The sequence below is a fragment of the Rutilus rutilus genome (genome assembly GCF_951802725.1).
Source record: "Rutilus rutilus genome assembly, chromosome: 6".
NCBI classification, from domain to species: Eukaryota; Metazoa; Chordata; class Actinopteri; order Cypriniformes; family Leuciscidae; genus Rutilus; species Rutilus rutilus.
The window spans coordinates 30,593,265-30,618,710 of record NC_140214.1 but is presented as its reverse complement, the minus strand read 5'-3'; the positions used below and the strand labels follow the sequence as shown (position 1 = coordinate 30,618,710).

Genomic DNA, 25,446 nt, shown 5'->3' with positions numbered 1-25,446 from the left:
AGAGCAGTCGTCCATTATCTATAATTAAATTTTCCAAATTGTCTACAAAATTCCCAGTGGTTACTGAGTGTAGGCATAAATCCAGGGCGAAGGTCAATGTTTTGCGAAACACACACACACACACACACACACACACACACACACACACACACACACACACACACACACACACACACACACACACTAAAAAAACAAAACAAACATTATCTGAGCCTTTAGTACTCAATCTATAACCTTAGCCCAATGCATACGAGAGCATGTACAGTCTGTATGGCCTGTGCACATATTATACAACCTCATCATATTTTATAACCTAATATAAACCGAAAGCAAAAATAAGATCATAAAATGTTATCTTTAAAAATCTACTGACTAACCAGTTTTGCAGAAAAGGCTGTTTACAAGAATACTAAGATGAATGGATGCTAAAAGAGCAGATGGGAGTTTCAATAAGGCCAGATTGTAAGATGAGATATATTATTAACTCCTCTGAAAATATACTGTAAGCATAAGACAATAAGTGCATATGTATTGTATTGATTAGCACTGCTCCATTATCTACGGCTGGATTTCCCAAACTGGCGTCCACAAGGGAACTGAAGGAGGTCAGTGAGTTTAGGAAAAGCTAAACGTTTATTAAATCAGGGGTTTTCAATCCTTTAGATGACACACGGACCCCCGAATATGATCATCATCGTGTGAGGGACCCCGCCCTAGTATTCAAAAAGCATCTATATAGTTTCTTGTAAAAAAAGAAAGAAAGTCTATTTCATTTAGGCCTATTCAGTGAACAATTAATAATATAAATGTATCTAAAATATTATTCGGAAAATATTTCATTTCAATTAAGTTGCATAATTTTTTTCTACTTATTATAGTACTGGTATACAGCATTTACTATTTACTCACTCACTTATTTACTTATTTTAATGTATTTTTTATTAATTCTTGATTTTAATGTAATTATTCTGATTATTTATTTATTTTATAATCTTATCTTATTTTTTTTAATCATTTTTCTCTAAACACTTGCACAGATCCCCCTAACATTACCTTGCAGACCCTTAATTTTATGAACTAAATCATTTTTTTTTATATTAATACTACTAATAATTAAATAAATAAATAATTAAATAAAAACTAATCAAAATAAAACACTTATTATTAATAATAATAATATTATATTTGTTAGTAGCAATAATTATTTAAGGTGATTATTATTATTATTATTATGTTGTTCAGTACACATAGCATTGTGCATTAATGTACAGTCAGTACATTATGTAGGCTATATTAATGTGCAGTTTTTTATTAACATTAAGGAGTGTTACAAATATTAAAGAATACAAGAAAATACATCTTAAATGTAACAAACGGTTGCACACTAGGAGGGCTTAATGTAGATCAGTACAGTATATTAATGCACAGTAAATTAATGTACAGTAACGGGTCTCAGCTGTGTGTGAGTGACGTCACTCCAGCAACGCGTCAGCATTAGCCAGAATATTCGCTAGGCTAGTTAGCAACTAGCTGCCTGCTGCCTGTCACGCACATTCTTCAACGCAGTTTATCCAACAATTACACATCTTTCTATCGTTCCAACCGCAAGAACAGCTGAAATCCCTGCAGACTGTCACTGAATGAGGCGTTTAATGCGAATGAAGGGCAGGCAGAAGAAGGCGTGTGAACGCGACGGGCTAAAGCTAAAGTCACATCATCTGACAGCTCATATCACAACATCACAGTTATCACTGCACACAGTCAATGCATAGGGTAATATTCACTCAGCTGGAGGGAAAGCTTTAAATACGCCATATTTCAGATCGCACACAGCCGCTGATATAATAGTAGCTCACCTCTAGGGAAATGGACGATGGTTTAATATGGATCGATTATCGCTTCTGATCTGCTGATGGAGAGAGTGGCGGTTGAAAGATGGCGGTCTTTCGGCTTGTGTCAGCTACATTATCTGTAGTATTCTTCCGTTTGCAGAAAGCGGGTTTTCAAACGCCTGGCATCATCGGACTGTTTAACTTCAGACTGGAGCTACATGGTATGACACATTCAAACAGCTCCTTCCGGTTGCGCGGAGTGAGAGTCAGAGTGAGTGAGTGAACGCCGCCTAGTGTGGACGAGCAGCAGCACAAGCGCGTCGAGCTGTGGCTGTGACTGTCCCAGCCCAGACGCCCCCGTGCGGCCACAGAGAGAACTACACCTGCAGGGCTGTTCAATCTTTAATGCCTCAGGCCCCCAAATCTCGTGCGAGGGACCCCCTATCCTAAAATGTTATTATTTTAATTGTTTAATAATTTTAAATGTGTTAACTATCTAGTTTCTGTTACTATTACATCATTGCGGGGGGGGGTTTCTTCTTCTTCTAATCACACTGTAGATGTGAGTTAGATGTATTTTATTAATATTTTTATTTTTATCAAATGTATTAATTTATCATTTATTTATTTATATCACATATAATTTATTTATTATTTATTTTATTAATAACATTGTATTGTTTAATAAATAATCTTTTAAAAATAATTTTATTGTTCAGTTTAATAATCTTATTTTTATTTTAATTTTTATTATTCTTATTATATTTTATTATTCTACACGGCTTTTCTACTTTTTTATTTATTTAGTTTTATTAAATGCAAGTTTTAGTTATTTATTTAGTTTTATCAAATGCATTTATTTGATTTATTTATATAAAATGGTATTTATTTTACACATTTATTTATTTGAATCAAATGTTTTTATTTATTATTTACAAAATAAATACTTTTAATATACTTTATTTTATTTTTGTAGTATTTTATTTGAATCAAATGTATTAATTTATTTTTGTTTACTAATAATTGTATTTATTTAATTCAATTGTATTTTTTTAAATAAGTAAATTGTATTTACTTATTTTAATCCAATGTTTTATTTTAATCCAATGTTTTAATTTAACTAGTTTATTTTAATTTAAATAAAATTGTGTACATTTATTTATTTTAATATTTTTAATCAAATGTATTACATTTTTCTTATTTATATCAAATTTAATTTATTTGTTTTAATAATTGTACTTATTTAAATCAAATTTTATTTATTTTAGTAATTTGTTTTTATCAAATATATTTCTTTATTATTCATTTATATCAAATTGTATTTATTAATTTTAAAAATATTTGTATTGATTTAAATCACGTTTTTATTTATTTACTTATTTTAATCCTATATATTAATTTATTATTTTAAAATGTTTTATTTATGTAGTTCATTTTAATTTAAATCAAATTGTATTTATTTATTTATTTCAATCAAATGCATTCTTTTTTTTTTTTTACTTATTTATATCAAATTGTATTTATTCATTTTAATAATTTCTAGTTATTTAATCAAATAAGTTTATTTATTAATTTTATTTAAATGAAAATGTATTTACTGGTTTTAATGTATAAATACAAGGTATTCATTTATTATTTATTGTGATATTTTTTGTTTTATTAAATTGGGTTATTTATTTTTAGTTAGTTATTTAGTTTGTTTATTTATTTTTTACGTTTTGAACACTTTTATTCTGTAACCTCACAGTTGACACCGGAAGTGAGTTCTAGCGGCGTCTGTTCGCCTCCTCCACACGAGCTCACACGCGCACGCAGTTATCGCATTGAGTGATAGAGGACAGATGGCGTGTCGCCGATATAAGGCATAAAAATGTAAGCATTACCATGTTTGTTATGTTTTACTAAGATTATAACCCACATGTACACTGTCAGAATGTATGATGTTGCCTGTTATTAATTTGTTTAACACAGAGTTAACCAAGAGCGACGATCGAAATATAAAAAATTATAAATGTGGGTCATTTTTATAAAGGTCATACTTTTTATTTATGGCCAGGATCAGTGGTGTTTTTAACAAACATTGAATCACGCCGTTAACGTTACTGTTATTTAACCTCTATTGGTTTAAAAGTCTTGATTCCAGCGTGTTTTCTTGAATCTCAAGGAGCAATATTGCAGGTTTTGGGCTGTTACGTAGAAGAAGAGTTCATAATATGACAGTTAGAGAATAACTTTTTTTGTAATTCTTTAAAATAACTGTGTGTGTGTATCAGACTAAAGTGAACAATTAATAAGACTCTTGATAAGTGTCAGTTGAGGTTTGGCAGGTCAGCTGGTCATTCCTTCTTTCCATTGATAGATGCTGATTTAAATATATGTAGATATAACACAAGTGATGTGTTTCTTCAGGTTGTATTGGTGAAGTGGAGAAAGAGACTCATCCAGAGGGATTATGGGATCATGACGGAGGACGTGTTTGGGAGCTCTCGCGTGTCCATGAAGGTGGCCGCTTTGCACTTTGTGGACCTTCCACTGTCGGTTTATTACTCTCTTCCACAGGTAAACTGACCAACAGTGGACAGAAATAAAGTCAGGCACTTCTGTTTTACAAGCTTATTGACTTGTGCATTGTCATCCAGAAATTGGTTTTAAATCCAGGGTGCTGCGTTTCTCAAAAGCATCGGGAGTTAAGTTGATCGTAGAGTCCATTGGTGGCAACGGGTCTACAATCTACTTCGACTTACTATGCTTTTTGGAAATGCAGCCCTGGGCTTAGATGAATACAAAAAAAAATTTTTTTTTTTTTTTTTTTATATATACACATTTATTTATTTTCACAAACAAGAAAAAATAGGGTGCGACTTGATTATGTCAATGGGGAATTTATTGGCTCTTTGGCAAGAATTGTCCATTTTGATTTCGTAGTGACTTTAAAGGTGATGTGCAAGGACTGTAAGCCAGCCATTTGTAGGTTGCTTCCCACAAACAGTGTAAACAAAGTGCTTTTGTTCAACTTCGGCTTATTCATTGGTGTGAATTTTTGACAGAAGTATCTGTTTGTCCTAACGGCAGGAGAATTTGGGGAAACCTGTGTGAAAACATTACTTTTTTGCAGTTCCGTGGCGCTGCTAGTACACGTTACTATTAATGATAGTTATTATAAATTGTTAACCTTTTTATAAAGGGAATATTTTATATTCTCTGGGTTAATCCATGTGTCTGTAAAGGCCGAGTGTATGTATGTATGTATGTATATATATATATATATATAGTATATTTACTTATATACTGTATATATATATATATATATATATATATATATATATATATATATATATACAGTACCAGTCAAAAGTTTGGAAACACTACTATTTGTAATGCTTTTGCAAGAAGTCTCTTATGCTCATCAAGCCTGCAGTTAAAAACAAAAAAACACAAAAAAAACAGTAATATTATGAAATATGATTACAATTTAAAATAATGGTTCTCTTTTTTAATATACTTTAAAATGTAATTTATTTTTGTGATGCAAAGCTGAATTTTCGTCAGCAAGTACTCCAGTCTTTGGTGTCTTATGATCCTTCAGAAATCATTCTAATATGATGATTTGATACTCAGTTATTATCAATGATGGAAACAGTTGTGCTGTTTAATATATTTTTTTGGAATACTTTTTTCAGGATTCATTGATGAGTAAAACGTTAACAGCATTTATTCATAAAAACAGCATTTATTCAAAATAAAAACATTTCTAACAAAATAAATCGTATTTATCAATTTAACGCATTCTTGTTGAATTAAAGTACTAATTTCTTAAAAAAAAAAATAGTTATTGTTCCCAAACTTTTGAACGGTAGTGTATATTGTTACAAAAGATTTCTATTCTAAATAAATACAGTTCTTTTTAACTTTTTATTCATCAAATAATCCTGAAAAAAGTATCTCAGGTTATAAAAAAATATTAAGCAGCACAACTGTTTCCAACATTGATCATAAATCAGCATATTAGAATGATTTCTGAAGGATCATAAGACACCAAAGACTGGAGTACTTGCTGATGAAAATTCAGCTTTGCATCACAAAAATAAATTACATTTTAAAGTATATTAAAAAAGAGAACCATTATTTTAAATTGTAATAATATTTCATAATATTACTGGTTTTTTTTTTTTTTTTTTTTTTTTTTTTTAACTGCAGGCTTGATGAGCATAAGAGACTTCTTTCAAAAGCATTACAAATAGTAGTGTTTCCAAACTTTTGACTGGTACTGTATATATATATATATATATATATACACTATATAGAAATAAGTCTCTTATGATCATTTATTTAATCAAAAATACAGTAAAAACACTATTATTGCAAAATATTATTAAAAATTGAAAGGACTGTTTTCTATTTGAATACATTTTAGACTGTAATTTATTCCTGTGATGTCAAAGCTGAATTTTCAGCATCTTTTGATGAATTTTCAGATGATTTGCTGCTCAAGAAACATTTCTTGTTATTATCAATGTTGAAAACAGTTGTGCTGCTTGACATTTTTGTCTAAATGGTGATATTTTGATGAATAGAAAGTTAAATGAACCGCATTTATCAAATTAATTTCTTTACATTTTAAAGCATTTATTAAATAGAAATCTTTTGTAACATTATAAATGTCTTCACTGTCACTTTTGAACAATTTAATGCATTCTAAATAAATAAAAGTATATATATATATTTTTTTTTACTCTTATGTTTGAATGGCATAACTGTTTTCAACATTGATAATAATAAGACATAATTTTTGAGCTGCAAATCATCAAGTTAGATCTCTGAAGCATCATGTGACACTGAAGGTTGGAGTAATGATGCTGAATAATGCATCAGGAATAAATTACATTTTAAAATGTTTATAGAATAGAAAACAATTCTTTTAAATTGTAATAACATTTCACAATATTACAATTTTACTGTATTTTTTTTTAAATAAATGCAGCCCATAAAATTGAGGTGGAAAAACATGCCATTCAGTTTGAAGTAGGTTTATTAAAGCATTTACTTAATTTAGCAATAAATGTACAGCTTCAATACTCTGCTTTTCAAAAGGTTGCAATGGTTTTGATCCCCTTTTTGAAAAAGCGAAACATTAAATCAGTCACGTTTACTATGTCCTTGGATGGATTTCGCAGCTGAGTCTGATTGGTCTGTGAGTGTTTGGATACGCGAGTTGCATGCAATGAGCTCACTGTCGTGGATAAGCTGTCAAGCTGTAGAAAAAGCACATAAAAGTGACACTATATTTCAGTCAAGCACTGTATTTGAAGTCTTCTTCAGACAAATATTTTAGTTCAAATCTCTGCCATAGCTTTCGAATCTCATTCAGGCTTGCACGTATTCAAACCTGGTGTGATCAGGTCCTCTATGTTGTACCTTCAGAAAACGTATGTGGAACTTTTATGTATAGGTTATTCGCACAGACACTGTTTGATAGTAATATGTGTCTGTGCATGTGATTAGCTTAAACTTGCTCATTTGATCAGGTCCCTCAGGCCGAGCAACACATGTCCAGACAGTCATTTCCAGTCATGTAATCCTTGCTGTCACCCTGTCTGATCTCTGTGTGCCTTGAGCCGAGCGCTTGATCCAAAGTTAAACGTTGCCGTATGTCTCTATTCCCTCTCTGAGCAGGTGAGTCTGAGCACCGGCACCAAGAAGCTCTTTGCCGCCACTGCCTTCGGCGCAGTCTCCCTCATCTTCCTCGCACGCCGCTTCAGGAGGAGGAAGGGCAAGAAAATAGCCAGTTCGCCTGTAGAGCATGAAACATTTGAATTCCTCACTTCTGTCCCTCTGAAAAAAGGTAAAAACATATTATAATAGAAGACAGCTTTTTAAAATTCTAATAATATTTCAAAATATTAATGTTTTTTTATTAATATTAAATATTAAGTCACTTTTCTTAAGTTTTTAAGTCATGGTTCGGTACCAGGGGGGAGAACACTAAACACAAAATTGCTTATTTTTTCTTATTTTTTTATTGATTTTTCTTTTTTTATAACTGATTTTTTTTTTTTATTTTTTTTTTTTATGTGTTTAAATAAATTAAATTATAATTAATTTTCTTAAGGATAAAAAAAATCTATCTTAGCTAATGCTGTCAAATATATGTGGAGCCCTTGATTACACATTACTATGATATTAAAGGTTACAATTAACAACAGAGCCCAAATTATTAAATTCAGTTGCTATTTATTTTTTTGATATAATAATCAACGCTCAAATAAAATAAAAAACATGTAAAGTTGCACATAAGGCAGGTTTTACGGAAGAGGATTAGGGCCAGGCAATAATAAAATAAATAAAACCATCTCGAGATTAAAGTCACTATAATGCGAGATTAAACTCGTTAAATTTTGAGAAAAAAAGTCGAAATACAATCTTGAGAATAAACTCATTAAATATCAAGAATAAAGTCGTTGTGTTTCGAAAAAAAACTCGTTAAATTTCGAGCAAAAAACTCGAAGTACAATCTTGAGAATAAACTCATTAAATATCAAGAATAAAGTCGTTGTGTTTCGAAAAAAAACTCGTTAAATTTCGAGCAAAAAACTCGAAGTACAATCTTGAGAATAAACTCATTAAATTTCGAGAATAAAGTCGTTGTGTTTCGAGAAAAAAAGTCTAAATGAAATGGAGAGAATAACTCATTCGATCAGTGTTCATAGCCTACTGATAGAGGACATGGCAGAGTTGGATCACTTAACGTTAGTCAAGCTATATTTTAGACTTTCTTTCAGTAACAAAGAATATAACATTCTTAGGTCTAGGTCGGCTAGATCTTTTTAGAAGAAAAAATCAGTCCAATTTGCGCGATGTACTCGCTTTTGTCCAACATGAAATTCATCGAGGTTTCGTGGTTTCCCAGGATACCATAAGACGCATAGATACCTGAGAGACCCCACACACGGCGATTAAAAAATCACGGGTCTAACGGTTTTGGTCGTACAGTGTGTGGTGCGCAGCCACACGGCAAAATCAACACATCACACACGAACCGATTTGACTCCCGAGCATTCCCAGGTCAGACGGGAAATGTCGCAAAATCCCTCGAGATCAAACGTGACTTCAGAGTAAACGGTGGCGTGGCGATAGTTTGTAGTTTGTTTTTAACCGAAAAAAAACGTTATCAAAAGAAAAGGTGATGATCTCCGACATCCACTGCACTTTCTGGTGCGCCATGCCGCCGGCTGTTTTGATTTTGTTTCCCAGTGCTTCCTCGCCGCCTCGTCACCTCGCTTTCTGATTGGCTACACGCCACAGTCCACAGGCTGCGTGCTCGTTTGTCTCCGGGGGACACCACACACGAGGAGAAATCGGGCCAAATAAATCCAACATGTTGGATATCCCCCGATTTGAGATCGGAGCGGTCCCGACGTCCTTCCGAGCAGACGAGAGCAGTCTTAACACACCACACACGGCAGGAATATCTGATCAGATTATTTTACGATAATCGGAGCATCCTTAAGATTGTCGGAAGGGGTGAATCGGGGCTTAAATCGGCCTAATTATCCTGCCGTGTGAACCAGGCTTTATTAAACTTGTTGATCCTCAAGGTGTGGAATTTCGACGAAGGAGACGCTAGAGAAGACGCCAGTACACTTGCGCTGGCCCAAATGCACATATGGACAGCTATGATAAATTAAAACCGTAAGGCATTGCCATTAATGGCTGTATAGATGGTTACAGTCGTTACATTCTGTGGATGGAGGCGTACACAACCAACAGCGATTAATAATGCGTCTTATGGTATCCTGGGAAACCAGAAACCTCGATGAGGTTGATATCAGTAGGCAATGAACACTGATCGAATGCGTTATTCTCTACATTTCATTTCGACTTTATTCTCGAAATTTAATGAGTTTATTCTCACGATTATTTCGATTTTTTTTTTCTCGAAATTTAACGAGTTTTTTTCTCGAAACACAACGACTTTATTCTCGAAATGTAATGAGTTTATTCTCAAGATTGTATTTTGACTTTTTTTCTCGAAATTTAACGAGTTTAATCTCACATTATAATGACTTTAATCTCGAGATGGTTTTATTTTTTTATTATTGCTTGGCCCTAATCCTCTTCTGTAGGTTTTGCATTAACTTCTAAATCTAATTCTAAAGTTAATTTTATTCTCAAATTCATTTGTGAAATATACATTTACACAGTGACTGTTATAGCTTGTTTTCATGACAAATTTGTTTGGTTCAGGACGAATACATGGACCGTTACACCCCTAATATTTTTCATAAATATAATAGAATATATTATGTAATTGTTGTTCTCTCTTTTATTTCAGAGATTGACTATCAAAATCTGCCTCTGAACTCAAAGAACTGCTACTCATGTAATGTGGTTTCCAGTGGTGGCCTGTACGGCAAGCTTTCGGGCTCCCTGCAAAGCCTGGCCTCGGTAAGCAATTTTTTTTTCATTGTCATCTTTAGATAGTGGTATAATATACCTTTGACTTCAACAGCACATGCCGCACCAAAAATGCCATTGACAAAAAGGTAGTCTTGTAAAATGCACCATTGAGATGTTGAAATGGCACATGTTCTCTCAGGTGAGGAGCAGGCACTCCTCCAGTAGCTCCACCTGTGCTAATGGCTCCAGCTGCTGGGACGGGGCAGGAGATGAGGGTGACGTCTGTAATCTGCTCAACATCCCTGTTGCCACTCCAGAGAATCTCTACCTGATGGGTAAAAGCCAGCACACAGCAGAATTGATGCATCCTCCCCTTTGCAGATGAACACACAGGTTGAATAGATATATTTTTGTCCTCCCACAGGAATGGATTTGTTCGAGGAGGCCCTGCGGCGCTGGGAACAGGCACTGACGTTCCGCGGCAGGCAAGCGGAGGATGAGGAGAGCTGTGCGTCGGTCAAGCTGGGAGCTGGAGATGCCATCGCAGAAGAAAGCATGGAGGTATTACTCCCCAACCAACCACTATAGGCCTCAGTAGGGACGCATGATATCCACCTTATTTTGAAATGCGGAAGTAATCTATTTTCTGTGAATGTGCGAGACATCTGATTCATTAGCTGCTATAGGTGCATAACTAGAAGAATAGCAATGTGCAGTAAATGATAAAACTATTTGTGCTACAAACTAATGTGTTCATGATCATGATAAAATTATACAAATTCAAAACATTTTTTGTCACGTACAGCAAACATCTCCTCACCATCCGCTAGCTGCCTGTCCCCTGAACACACTGTAAAAAAAAAAACACAGTCTCTGTAGACACACCAGGCTCCACAAACGGCAAGAAAAACAAACTGGGCTAACCCACACCACGAAACATAACAAACTGTTCCAGCCAATAACCGACAAGAAGGATTTGGGGGTGGGGTTTGGGGGTTTAGTGCACGGATGAGGAGGAGGGAGGGTCTAGCTAGCCTCCGTTTTGTTTGACAATACTTTAAACGTCAACAAGAAGTGACGTCACCCAACATCACTTAGAGCACCTTTAAAAAATAAGCTAGATATTGGTACCATATTGGTTATCACCAGCCAATACTAGGCATTTTTGAAATTTATTGTTTTTCGAAATTTAATTGTTAACGCTCATTTTCCCTAGTTTGCATTAAGGTTACCCTTGACACTAATGCTTATTTAAAAACACAAATAATTAAAAAACACTGTTAATGTACGGGCACAGTCATGTTTCCTAAGCTGAAACTCTGTTCATAAAAGTCAAGTCATCTTCATTTATATAGCGCTTTTAACAATGTAGATTGTTTCAAAGCAGCTTTACAGAGCGTAATATAATATACTATTAAAACATAATATACTAATAATATTTACTGTTTATTAGGACATCATCAGTGCAGATTTCATCCAAAAGCTGGAGTCTCTACTACAGAGAGCCTATCGGCTCCAGGAGGAGTTTGAGGGAGCGCTGGGAATGACAGACCCTTCAACATGTCCTAGTAACGGTGAGTGTTAAACTAAAGATCGTTATGTAAAGTCAATGGATATATATGTGTGAATGTGAATGAATGGTCTTGTGTAATATTTATTACTGGGCTTGGCTCTGTTAAGCATGACTGTACTCTAAATATTGACTTTTTTTATTGGTGTGTGACATGTTGATCCATTGCATAAGCAGTGCGCCTTCAGTTTTCAAGAAACCAGGTTGAGATGATTTGAGCTTTGTGGTATATACTGCTGGAAGTAGGGGCCCAAAGTGTGCCACGAAAATATCCTCCACAACATTATACCACCAGCAGCCTGAACTGTTAATACAAGGCAGGATGGATCCGTGCTTTCATGTTGCTTACACCAAATCCTAACCCGACCATCTGAATGAAGAAATCAAGACTCATCAGACCAGGGAACGTGATTTTCCAATCTTAAATTGTCCGATTTAGTGAGTCTGTGTGAATTGTAGCCTCAGTTTCGTGTTCTCAGCTGACAGGAGTGTTACCGGTGTGTCTTCTGCTGCTGTAGCTCGTCTTCCTCAACGTGTTATCCGTTCAGAGATGCTCTTCTGCAGACCTCGGTTGTAACGAGTGTTTATTCGAGTTGTCTTTCTATCAGCTGAACCAGTCTGGCCATTCACCTCTGACCTCTGGCATCAACAAGGCATTTTCTCAGACAGAACTGCCGCTCACTGGATATTCTCTCTTTTTCTGACCATTCTCTGTAAACCCTAGAGATGGTTGTGTGTGAAAATCCCTCTAGATCAGCAGTTTCTGAAATACTCAGACCAGCTCCTCTGCACCAACACCCATGGCACTTAAATCACCTTTCGTCTCCATTCTGATGCTTAGTTTGATTAGATTGTCTTTACCATGGCCGTTTCTCAATATGCATTCTTAAGCCATCTTATGTCCTCGTAACAGACCATCATCAACCATCAAAGTTCAATTTCAATGCTCAATAACGCAAGTACAGAGGACGCATTCTGTGTTCTTGATATCGAGGATACATCGAATGCAGGCTTGAGAGAATCGAACCGTTAGAAGTCCCAGAAGACGATGCGGGCTTTAAACTTCTCGTTCTCCCTTAAAAGATTTCCTCTGCAAGCTCGCAAATACGTGACAGCTTGTGAGAGGAAACGTTTGTTTTTCTTAATTTTAATAAAGTTATAAAGACCTGAAGAAAGCATGCAGCATTTTTGGCATATTAAAAAGAATCTTAACATTGAGAAAGCTAAGCAGTAACATTAAACATACATACTCATTTTCACAAATGCACACGGTAAAATAAAATTATATAAAATTTGATGAAAATAATGTCTATAATAATATAAAAGACATGTTTTAATAGGTTATGACATTTGTTTGTGATGTTATGTTGTATTTATTGTGCATTGGCCACTACTTTTAATATGCTGGAACGGTCAGTTGAGCAACAAGATCGCAGCACATCTCAATTCTCACAAGGGACGCGTTTTGTGTCCTCGCGTCTTTCCAAGTTCGATCTTTCAAGGTATCCTGGAGACTGGTTTCCACAAGAACGCGAGTCTGTTTTTTGCGTTCTTGGAATTGAGAAACAGCCAATGTTTACATGCTGTAGAAGTGAAGACCAGGAGACTCGGTTGTATTTTCAGCAGGATTCTTGATTGAGAACACGAGCTGTCGGTAGCTGCAGTCATCAAGTCTAACTGAGGCGGTGCACATTGTAGTTTATATAGATTTTAGTGGGCAGTGCTTAGAAATGGACTCAAAGCACCTGAGTGACGACCTTAAACAAAGCATGCAAATGAAGTAGTTGTCCCAGTCCCTGTCCCAGCAGACTCTAGAGTGTTACCACTCCTAATCCAATCAGCATAACTATTCAAAGAATAGGACAGGGACTCCAAGAGCCATTAAAGACTAAAGGTGAGAGTCTCAGTAATATGACTCATTACTTACAATAAAGAGAACAGGACTGGCAGGAACCTCTTGCTAAAATCTGTGCTTAACCGAATGATTCATCTGATGTTGTCATCTTTACCTTAAATGCTAAATACAATGCACTTCCCTTTAGTTTTCCATGTGATGTTATGTAAGGATGTAAGATGATCAGCAGATCTTAAACAGATTCTTAAATTTATAATTCCACAATGCCTAAATGCATTGAGTTGCTGTCATGTGATTGGTTGATTAAATATTTTTCACCATAGGGGGACTTTAATATTCAGCAATATTATTGATTTGACTGTACTGAGAATATTGTATGAGAACTGACCTGAGCTGAACAATAACGTCACTGTTTTCTACAGACCTGCTTTATTGTTGAATTGAACTAGTTTCATATTTTATTTCCACAGTTATTGATTGAACGAAACAGAATCAACACTTAACTGACACTCAGCTGAACAATGACACTTTTCTTTTTAGAGCAGATTTGAATTTGTTTGCATCACTGAATCATCATTTTCCTGTTTATTTCTGTAAAGCTGCTTTGAAACAGTTGTAAAAAGCGTCTAGCACACAGCAAGTTCTGTCGCAAAATGCACATCATCAAGACACATCATTTTTGTTTCGTGTCCTTATGGTCTGTGTTAAAAAAAAATGACTGAACGCTAAGCAAACCAGGACTAAATGTATCAATTATTTTCGGGTACAAACCAAAGAACCAAGAGAACCGAACTGCAAGTGTTGAACACGCTTAGTGTAAACTTATACCTTGAGTGTCCCGTTAACTCTTACTTTTCTATAAAGAACCAAGATTGTCCTTTTATTTTCACTGGCAACCTTAGCCGCAAGTGTAAATGGACTCTGGTGACTTGGTTTTCCTAATATCGATGATGACTTACTTCCGTGGAGCACAAAAGATGATTTGAAGGATGTTTCAATTACTTGATGTTTCATCCAATGAACATCACTGGGATCCAAAACAACACAGGAGACACTGACTTATGATCAAAGATGGATTTTTAAAATACATTTTGTTCTACAGAAAAAAAGAAAGTCATACAGGTTTGGAACAACATAATTGTCTTTTTTGAGTGAACTATGACTTAAATTCTTCATTAAACACAGAACTGGACACAGTACTGTAGATGTGCATCTTCTGCATATTACTTAGGCTCATCCCATGTTCTGCTAAATAAAGCAGCTGGTCATGGTCCAAAAGTTTCCTTACAACTGTACAGGTCTACCTCTTACCCTCTCCCAAGCTCTCAAGGCAATAGGCACGTTTGTCCTTCAGTTCCTTGTGACTTTGTTTATGCGGTCTGCTGTTTTGGAATTAGACCAGTTTGCTCACCCATGTGAGATAAGGGCACTTAAGTCTAATCTTCCTTCATTTCCTCTGGCAGACAAGCACATGGATCTCTCCGTGCGGGAGGACTTGGAGGACACCTGTCTCAGAGATTCAGTCAGCATCGCCTCGACAGATTCCTTCGTGTCTGCCGCAGAGGTGAGAGGAAAGCCTGTGTGTCAGCTGGACAGTTTGAACAGGTCACATCTCACAGACCTTCATTTGCTATGGGATTCAACATGAATGTGTTTTATTTTGGGCTGTTTAGCACTCAGGTTTGCCATTAACATTCCCATCATGTGTAGTCTGACTCCACAATCATAAAAAAGTATCATGGTATTCTTCATCTATCATACTAAATACATCTTTTAAGTAATCCTTACCGCAATCGTTTTCTCGGTGAGACTCGGTTTAAGTTTGGCTTGTTATACTACTGGTTATGAGGGACAATAACGGTATGAAATTTTAGAGCGGTAGAGGGGAAATATTTATAAATGAAACTTCTTTACAACAAGAGATCTTGTATCAATATCCTAATGATATTGAAAAGTCTATTTTAAAGACCCCCTGTGGTGAAAATCAAGTTTTTAACCGCATATACTAAATGAGGCAAGGGTGTAGAGTTACATTCAAACTATTTTAAGGCTTGAAGACTTTAAGGAAAAAACTTTTAAATATGTAATTTTTGGGATCAAAGATGAGTTTTAAGGGGTCAAATTATTGACTACAGGGGGAACTTTAAGTGGATTGACTTCTGTCTTTTGACTGTCTTCTATGGGTTTGTTAAGACAAGTTGGTTACAAAATGTCCATTTAAAGCTTAATGGAATTAGTCGTGGTGCACATCCCTAGTCGACACTCAATCTGGTTGGTGACAGGCACCAACCTATATATAAGAAATAGAATATATTAGATGTAATATATATACAAATGCAAAAAATCTTGCAATCTGTTGCAGTTATCTGAGCACAGAGAGATGAGGAGTGCCCATGCACTGTGTCATCACCCCTTCTATGAGGAGGCCCTCCAGATGGCGGAGGAGGGGAAGATCTCCTGTCGAGTGCTACGGTGGGTCTAGTATACTGTTAATGAACATCCCTACACCGCACACGCTGCTGAGAGTTTAGATGAATATGTAAATATGTACTGCATGCTTTCCTCTAAACAACACGGTGAAAAAACAGCAGTTCAGAAAGCAGTTGTTCTTAGGGATGTGGCTATGTTTGCACCAGCTCTGCAATTCAGCACTCCATTCAAGTCACATTTATTTATACAGCACTTTGTACAATTGATTGCTTTAACGCAAGCAGATTTACAGTATTAAACATGAAAAAATGTCACTATCACTTTCAATTAGAATTTCAACTTTACAAAGCAGGTCTCACATCATGTGACCTGAACAGAAAGAAATGAACCGGAGAGGATTTCTGTGTCATAAAGCCCCAGAGCTACGTCTACCTATTACGTAATCGCTACAGACCAATGGTAGTTGGAAAGTTTGTTTTGGCAAGCTGTTGCGAACCTCAAATGAACTTTGTTTTCGCCTGATTTTGTTCGAAATGACATTACACCAGTTCGTTATTTGATTTGGCTTGAAGTATATTGGGGCCTTAACAGCTTCGGGTCAGGGTCCTGATCACCATCAGCTGTACATGATCCCGCTTATTACTACATCCATAAAATTATTTAAATCAAATACATATTGTATAAATGTAATAATGTTGATCACGATAACCAATTATTTATATAGTCCACTAGACTAGCTATAGATAATATGGTTGACAGACGCTTTAACAAAGTTCAGTCAAGTTATTGGCTATTTGAATGTGAACAGATCTGTTTCAGAAATCAGCATGTGTTTGCAAATATTGCTTGTTTTATGCAGCAGACTGTGTTGTTCATTGGTTATCTTCTTTTAAAATCAGAACAGAAATGCTTGAATGCCTTGGAGACACTGACTTCCTGGCGAAACTGCACTGTATACGGCAGGCGTGTCAGGTAAAGGATTCCCTTATGTCCTGAATACAAAATTCAGATTTGTTGGTTTTAGTCCATTGAATACTAAGCACAATTTTTGTGGACTATAGAAAAATTATAGTTTTTTATGTTAATTGGCAGTGGTTCTATTCAAAACATTTAATTAATAAATGTTCTGAACTTCATAGGTTTGGAAAATGTTAGAATTTCTATCAAACGTCAAACTGAAAGACTGTATACAGTATACCGGTATTTTTCATTTGTAATGTCGCAATGTTTAATTCTCTATTGGAATTTTTTTTTTTTTTTTTTTTTTGCCATGAATATAGCCTTTGAATAATCCTGTGGGGTTTATTGGATTTGTTTGTTTCATTGTGTTAAATTGACAGCCCCAAGTAAAACATGTTCATGTTAATGGTGTTGCATGGGGCAGAGTCTTGGGCTGTGTTCACACTTGTTCGGTTTGTTTGGTCCAGACCCAAAAAAAAAAAAAAATCTAGTCCTGGTCTGCTTAGCATTCACATTGGCATTTTTAACACTGAACCTAAAGATACCGAACCTAAAGGCATAGGGATACGTTCACAACCTGATTGGTCAGATTTTATGACATATACAGACCCTTTCCAAAAAAGTAGAATATCATGGAAAAGTTTATTTATTTCCATAATTCCATTCAAAACGTTTCACTTCCATAGATTCAGGGCCCACAACTTAAACGATTTCAAGTATTTTGTTGTTTATTTGTACATAATTTGGGCTTCCAGCTCATAAAACCCACGAAAACAGGATTTAAAATTTTTTGAATATTACATGAAATCACACAGTAATTACACGGTGATACCATGGTCATTGAACCAGGTTTTGGTTCTTTTGGCAGTGTGGGTGCAGGTGCAACTCCTGCTGGAAAATGAAGTCAGCATGAAGTGCTCTGAAAATGTCCTGGTAGACGGCTGCGTTGACTCTGGATTTAATAAAGCACAGTGGACCAAAGTCCTCTTTTCTGATGAGAGCACATTTTGCATCTCATTTGGAAACCAAGGCCCAGAGTCTGGAGGAAGATTCAGGGCCCACAACTTGGGTTCAAGTATTTAGTTGTTTATTTGTACATAATTTGGGCTTCCAGCTCATAAAACCCACGAAAACAGGATTTCAAAAAAATTTGAATATTACATGAAATCACACAGTAATTACACAGTGATACCATGGTCATTGAACCAGGTTTTGGTTATTTTGGCAGTGTGGGCAGGTGCAAATCCTGCTGGAAAATGAAGTCAGAATCTTCATAAAGCTTGTCTGCTGAAGGAAGTCTGAAGTGCTCTGAAAATGTCCTGGTAGACGGCTGCGTTGACTCTGGATTTAATAAAGCACAATGGACCAAAGTCCTCTTTTCTGATGAGAGCACATTTTGCATCTCATTTGGAAACCAAGGTCCCAGAGTCTGGAGGAAGAATGGAGAGGCACACAATCCAAGATGCTTGAAGTCCAGTGTGAAGTTTCCACAGTCTGTGGTTTGGGGAGCCATGTCATCGGCTGGTGTTGGTCCACTGTGCTGTCCACTCAACGCAGCCGTCTACCAGGACATTTTCAGAGCACTTCATGCTTCCTTCAGCAGACAAGCTTTATGGAGATGCTGACTTCATTTTCCAGCAGGATTTGCACCTGCCCACACTGCCAAAAGAACCAAAACCTGGTTCAATGACCATGGTATCACTGTGTAATTACTGTGTGATTTCATGTAATATTCAAATTTTTTGAAATCCTGTTTTCGTGGGTTTTATTAGCTGGAAGCCCAAATTATGTACAAATAAACAACTAAATACTTGAAATCGTTTAAGTTGTGGGCCCTGAATCTATAATCTATGGAAGTTTAACGTTTTGAATGGAATTATGGAAATAAATAAACTTTTCCATGATATTCAAATTTTTTGGAAAGGGTCTGTATTTAACAACGGAACTTACCGAACATCCAAAACAATGCTGTGTTCTGGGATAAACAGATAAATATCTATGTGCGTAACCCACATATTATGGTATTTTGACCAGCTGAGAGCTTGTGAAATGTGTAAAGGAGTCAAAACAGCAGCAGGAATCCCTCACACACACAAAGATTTATATTTCATTCAAACCACACCAGAGTTAGTCTTTTTTTGGTGCACCAGGGTTCAGATGGCAGCGTTCACACTTATTCAAATGAACCGCACTAACAGAGCAATCGCACGGGGGTTCGTTTTAATCGAACCAAACATGCCAAGTGTGAACACACCCTTAAGTAGTCTGCGGTCATGTCCAAATGAAACCCTAAAGCCCATCAAGGGTGAGGCCTTAAAAGGGCATTCAAGAGGACACTTCTTCCTATGGTCTTGTGCACTTCACAGACGTGTGCGTGTGGCAGCCATTCGCAAGTCAACAAGACTGCAAGTGTCCTCAAAGTGTGTGGGTACACACTAAACCGTACCTTTTATTTTAATTCAGGTAATCTTATGTGAAAGAGCAACTAGAGCATTTCTGGCTGACACAGGAAAGAGGATATTGTCTTCAATAATTGTTAAAGCAAGGAAGGTGAGTGTCCTTTCTCGGTTTCGTGTGATCACATATGAACAAGTCCCCAACCTACCTAACAGACCTGTGTTGTGTGGTTTGCAGAGCCCAAAGAGATTTGAGGAGGTGTTCGAAGAAATGATCTGCTTCATGGAGCAAACAGACCACTGGGAGAACACAGAAATTGAGCTTTCTGCAAGAGGGGTGAGAAATCTCATTTTATACGGATTCAAGACCTGTCCTGAAAATGTATCTTCAAACACACAATCTTGATTAAGAAGGGGTTTTTTGTTTTTCTCTTCAGGTTAAACATCTCAGCTTCTATGACATCGTTCTTGACTTTATTCTTATGGATTCATTTGAGGATCTTGAGAATCCACCAGTCTCAATCCAAAATGTGGTGAACAATCGTTGGCTCAACAACTCCTTCAAAGAAACAGTGTGTACAGAATTTCTAACATTTGATCATTCGACAAAATTACATTTCAGTGATGTTTCATAACTTTATTTTACCTTCATAGGCTGTTGCATCAAGTTGTTGGTCCGTTCTGAAGCAGAAGAGACAACATATGAAGGTATTGTTGAGATGTGCAACCAGTATGTCAAGGCCTGCAGTTTGGCTTGAAATGTATGTCTTTTTGTATGAATTCGGCGTGAATCTAAATTGTAATATCTTACACTGCCCAGCCAAAAAAAGTCGATGTTTGGATTGATTGGATCATTATTGCAGTTATGTTTCTAGCATGTTATATGTTTGGCAATTGATGGAGAGTGTAGCTTTTCATTTCATAAACGATCATGTAGGAAAACACATCCTGGCCATATTCCAGGATGACCATGCCAAGATTCATCAGGCTCAGATTGTGAAAGAATGGTTGGGAGGAGCATGAAGAATCCAGACCTGAAATTCATTGAAAGTCTTTGGGATGTGCTGGAGGAGATGTTACAGAGAACTGGAGTCTTGCATTGTCAATACAAGATTTCATTTTGTGCGCGCAGGTTCAAGATGGCTTCATTGCACATTTCTATGCAGTGTGTGAACACATAAGTCCGGTCTTGGCCTGGGGGTTTCTAGGTCCCAAAAATTCCCTGCACGATTTCTGTGACTTCTTCAAGGTAAGGTGTAATTTGATGACCTCTTTATCCTAAAGCATGTCAGTCTCAAATGGCATGCCTACATACACTGACCGCCTGATGCATATGGGTCACCACATTTAAAAGCATCATGACATTTATTTTAATGATAAAATTGATCGAGCTGGGTTCTTCTGCTTCTGGAGATCCACTTTCCTGCTGAGTTTAGCTTTAATCATACACTCTTGAACTAGCTAATCAAAGTCTTCCAGATTACTTTAAAGTTATAGGTAAGTGTGTTTGATCAAGGTTGCCACTAAACTTTACAGTACAGAGGCTCTCCGGGGCCAGAAGTGAAGAACCCCCGTCATCGAGCATGTCCCATAATGTACACTAAATTGGGAAGAACTGGTGAAAAATCACCAGATCGAGTTTCTTCTATGCAACTAGCAGGAATCAGGATGCACAAGTTTTGCATTGCACACTTCCAAGCAAGAACTATTTGATGGATTTGTCAAGTTTCATGTCATTCAATCTTTGACATATCCAAGAGTTGCACTGGAGTAAACATGCACTTATGAGTTTGCTGACAGAATATGGAAAAATTGTAATGCATCTGTTAACAACCAGGGCTGCGTTTAACGGATTGGAATTTATTGCACACGTGTAAACAAAAATCCGCATGAGATCAGATTTTTTCGCATTCGATCTGAGCCACTTCCAAATGTGGTTTTAAATCAGATACACATCCGATATCTGGACATCCGACCTACGTATATCTGATTCCCCTTTGAATTTGAGGACGAATTCACATTTATTCACAAAGATAGCTTTTTAATGTTGTATTTTGAGGCAGACAGCCTCATGGATGCGCTCGCTCACAGCTTTTTATTGAGGTGGGAACTTTATTTTTATCTTTGTAAAGAAAAGAAATTGCGCAAACCCAGAACACACAGCTGGTTTTCAACCTCTGCCTGTGACTTTTATAAATAAAAACAGCTTCGCTACTGAAAGCTACATATTTTTCAGCAATGAGGTGATAATTTCACTATAATTAAACCAACAAGATTCACTATTAGGTTACTCACTCGTGCACACTCTCTCTCTTTCTCTCTCTGTGGTTAATTGATTCGAATTCATTAAAAAATATATATACACACAAGGCTACTTTATTTCACTTCAGAATTCTAAATCTGAGCTGTAGATAAATACAAATTATTTCCGAACTATTTATCAGTTCCTTCAGATTCAAAACATTCATGAGTTACAGCTGTTATCTTGTCCATGCTGGCAAATAATCATGACCACCCAACATGAATTATATAAATAATTTGAATAGCATGGCCATTCAAAACCAGTGCATTGTAAAACGATCACTGAAAATAATTTTGGCCAGGAATTAATGTGTAAACGTATCAAATACCAGTCCTGTCTAAAGTGAATGTAAACGTGGGCCAAAAGATCGGATCTGTGCATTAAGACTTGCAGTGTAAATGCAGCCTTTACAAGTCAACCCATTTTAGATGCTTCAGGTCTAATTAAGGTATCTAATTAGGGTTGAAGAGGGTCCAGAGGGAGTGTCCAAAAAGTGTCTCAGATAAAAGCAGGGGTGTCCAATCCTGCTCCTGGAGGACCACTTTCCTGCAGAGTTTACCAGACTAGAAGTTGCTAGTAACCCTGTTCTCCTGGAGGCACACCAACACTACACATTTTTTAACTCTAACACACCTGATTCCTCATCAGCTCATTAGAAGACTCCAAGACCTGAAATTAATGGGTCAGATGAGGTATCAAAAATGTGGCCTGTTGGTGTGCCAGGGTTGGGAAACACCGAATTGAACACACCAGAACTCTGCAGGATCTTGGCCCTCCAAGAGCAGGATTTGACACCCCTGGATAAAAGATTATTGTAGCTTTTTCTCCAAGTAGGTTAGGGTTCCTCAAATCCGGTCCACTGCCCTGCAGTTTATCTCAAACTCCCCCAGCTTGTAATTCTCTAATAAAGCTGAACACCCTTGATTAGCTTGCTCAGGCATCTGATTAGGGATGGATTAAACTCTGCAGGGCCAAATGTAGGTCTGATGATCAGGGGGGTCTGATGGTCATGTGAGACTACCAAGGTATAATCTTCAACTTCAGCTTTGTTGAATATAGTAAATCAGGAACAAAATGGTTCATCTTTTGTCCCATAGGAGCAGGTGCTGTTCTTCCTGAAGGACATCTTCGACCTGGATAAAGTGCGATACTCTAGTCTGGACACTCTGTCTGAAGATATCCTGCACCTGCTTCACAGACGCTCAGAGCTGCTTCTGGCCTACCTGGGCACCGACATGATCCGTCACCTGAACGGCTGTAGTGACACACCTTTGCACCTGGTACACAGTGCTTTACTGGAGGCGCAGGTTCAGTGAGCTACAGCGGTCACATCTTCACGGACGTGTACTTGCCTACAGTTGCCACAGAGTCCAGTGCACATCATTATTAGTGCCATTTCAATGCAGTGTAAAGTTTGTGTAATTAAGTGGATAAAAAAGGACAGATGTGTTTTTTTTATATGCCTTTAATATGTTCCATTAGTTTTAATTTTGTGACTTAATAAATCACTTGCACAATGAATGATCTGAATTAAGGTCCTCGATGTTTTAAGACTTGAGCTTTATTGGAAGTATTTTGATAGATCTGAAAAAGGATTTTTCTTTGTTTTTCTGTAGGTCACTTTATGGAAACTAATATTCAACACTAGCAATAAATGTATTTTACATTCATAGTGGTTCCATGTTGTGCATGCAAGTCATTACATGATCTATTAAAGCCTTACAAATAGTGGTTTGTGTTGTGACCCGAATGCAAGTATTTTGTCCTGCAATATGCCCGAGTTAAAACTGCTTTTTTTAGTTCACAATTTCCATGTTAAGCCAGTATAAATGTATAAAGGAACACTGAAATCACTTTATGAGAAATAAAAACCTTAACCATTTTTAATGATTACAATTTTATTGATGACAATGGCAACAATCTTCAACATTTCAGACCAACAATTCTCAGCAAAAATCAAAAGTACATTCAACAGCTTTAACAGTTCATGATAGCTTGTTTTACCTCAAAGGCATGCTCCAAATTTCTCAGCTAGCCTCCGATTTTCTCTTCGTTTTTAGACCCCCACGAATTCTGTTGTGAACAATTTGCTCAAAGGAAAGCACATCTTGCATGCATACAAAAAGATATGCAGCAATGGACAAAGACTAAGTTTAAAGGAACTATTTAACTGAAACCAGTCTGGCAAATGTCTATTAAAAAGAAAAGAAAAAAAGTTCCTGGTCTGGTCATGGTCCACATGTACAGCATTGATGCACATTAAATCCCTACGCTAATCAACAAAAGGCAAAGCATGTACTCGAACATTTCATAGAACTATTAGTCAACCAATAATACAGAAACACATGGCAACATTTCTATAATCAAAACTAACTGGCATCACCCTAAACTAACAGAAACATTGACTTTGCAATGACAGATTCCTCATGGTATATATTTTTACCTTATAATTGGAGCCCTTGAACAGTCTACGTTCAGCAGAGGGACAGACTCAAAGGACTCCTCCTTACGGACAAACTAGGACCTGATTCTACGAACTACGCCTGCAGCATCTTCAACACTGTGAGTGAGAATGAAGGCAGCAATGTAGGACAAACATTAGCACTACAGAGGGGCATCAAGAAAGCTTGCAAACCAATGAAACATGAGCATACATACAGTATACGTCAGTTATCAGAGTGCATTCATAGGACTAGCTCTGGATCATTTCGCATCTGCATGCATTTTATGACAGTAGAACAGGACCACGCTATAAACAGACTTACCAGGAAGCTAACAAATTGGTAATCAAATTAAAAAATGTATATATCACATTGGGTTCATTTAGAAAAGCATAACAATCCTAGTTAAAGATAGAGGAAAAACATTGTTTTGTGAGCTACAGGTCAATGCCATGCAATTCATATGGACAAAAACATACTTCCAGCAGATCTAAATTCCAACATTTGTGGCGTACGCCAGTCTATTTACTACAAGAGACATCCTTAAATTGAAAAAGCGGCACATATTGACCTCGGTTTCAAATGTGAAAAGCATTACACTAGATCACAGGTTCAATTGTTTTGATTTCTTAGGATACTCTTACCTGTGTTATTGCTGCAGAACCTAAGGTGCAAGGTCAGGGACGACACTGCAAAATTAGACATTGCACTGCTCACTAATGAACAGTCAGATCAAAAGAACTTGAATCAAATTGACAGCCTCAATGACCTCAAATCACACAAAACCGGGCAGGCACAGATTTAGAAATTGGACATTAATACTAATTAACATCTGAAAGAGGTCATTTGCTGAGGGTCTTTATGGGTCTATGCAGTACAAAACACTTGGCAGTACAAATCACAAAAATGTCTAGTCAGTGTTAATTCAGATGGGAAAACGATGCTGTTTCTACAGACGTCCTGACTTAAACACAGTGATACAGTTCACAGTTTCATACGAGAAGTCAGAGACAAGTCTTACATGACTAAAGCAGTGTCAACATGGCAATGACTCAATTTGTAAATATCACACAATGCTGTTATGGCAAAAATAACAGTCCAATGTGAAAAAGGGTAGTCAGTCATTATCTTGAATGCATGTAAAATCAAAATTACAGCCCTGACATACTTACCCAAAAAGGGCAACATTTAGATATTTAAATACATTGCGCTTCAGTAAGTCAAAGACAATGCATTGACAGCATAACAAATTGGGCCGCAAAG

General features: G+C 36.4%; 2 protein-coding genes across 3 annotated transcripts in view; one reads left to right on the top strand and one right to left on the bottom strand.

Annotated features, from left to right (window-relative positions):
• Nucleotides 1–2,129, bottom strand: part of usp33 (ubiquitin specific peptidase 33) — a 32,708-nt gene extending 30,579 nt beyond the window's left edge. Inside the window, exon 1 of one of the 2 annotated variants that reach the window (XM_084410945.1) lies at nt 1,857–2,129. The gene's annotated coding sequence lies outside the window, so the exon portion shown is untranslated. The remainder of the gene's footprint in view (nt 1–1,856) is intronic. The other variant, XM_084410944.1, reaches the window with a different exon arrangement.
• Nucleotides 2,130–3,575: 1,446 nt separating this feature from the next.
• Nucleotides 3,576–23,624, top strand: miga1 (mitoguardin 1). Its single transcript, XM_084411094.1, has 16 exons — nt 3,576–3,704; nt 4,242–4,391; nt 7,506–7,674; nt 10,165–10,277; nt 10,429–10,564; nt 10,654–10,790; nt 11,683–11,803; nt 15,118–15,218; nt 16,017–16,126; nt 16,984–17,056; nt 19,508–19,594; nt 19,679–19,777; nt 19,878–20,012; nt 20,095–20,148; nt 20,573–20,689; nt 22,840–23,624. The coding sequence occupies exons 2-16, from the start codon at nt 4,293–4,295 to the stop codon at nt 23,056–23,058; spliced, it is 1,770 nt and encodes a 589-aa protein (XP_084267220.1). The 5' UTR covers nt 3,576–3,704; nt 4,242–4,292; the 3' UTR covers nt 23,059–23,624.
• Nucleotides 23,625–25,446: the final 1,822 nt, after the last annotated feature.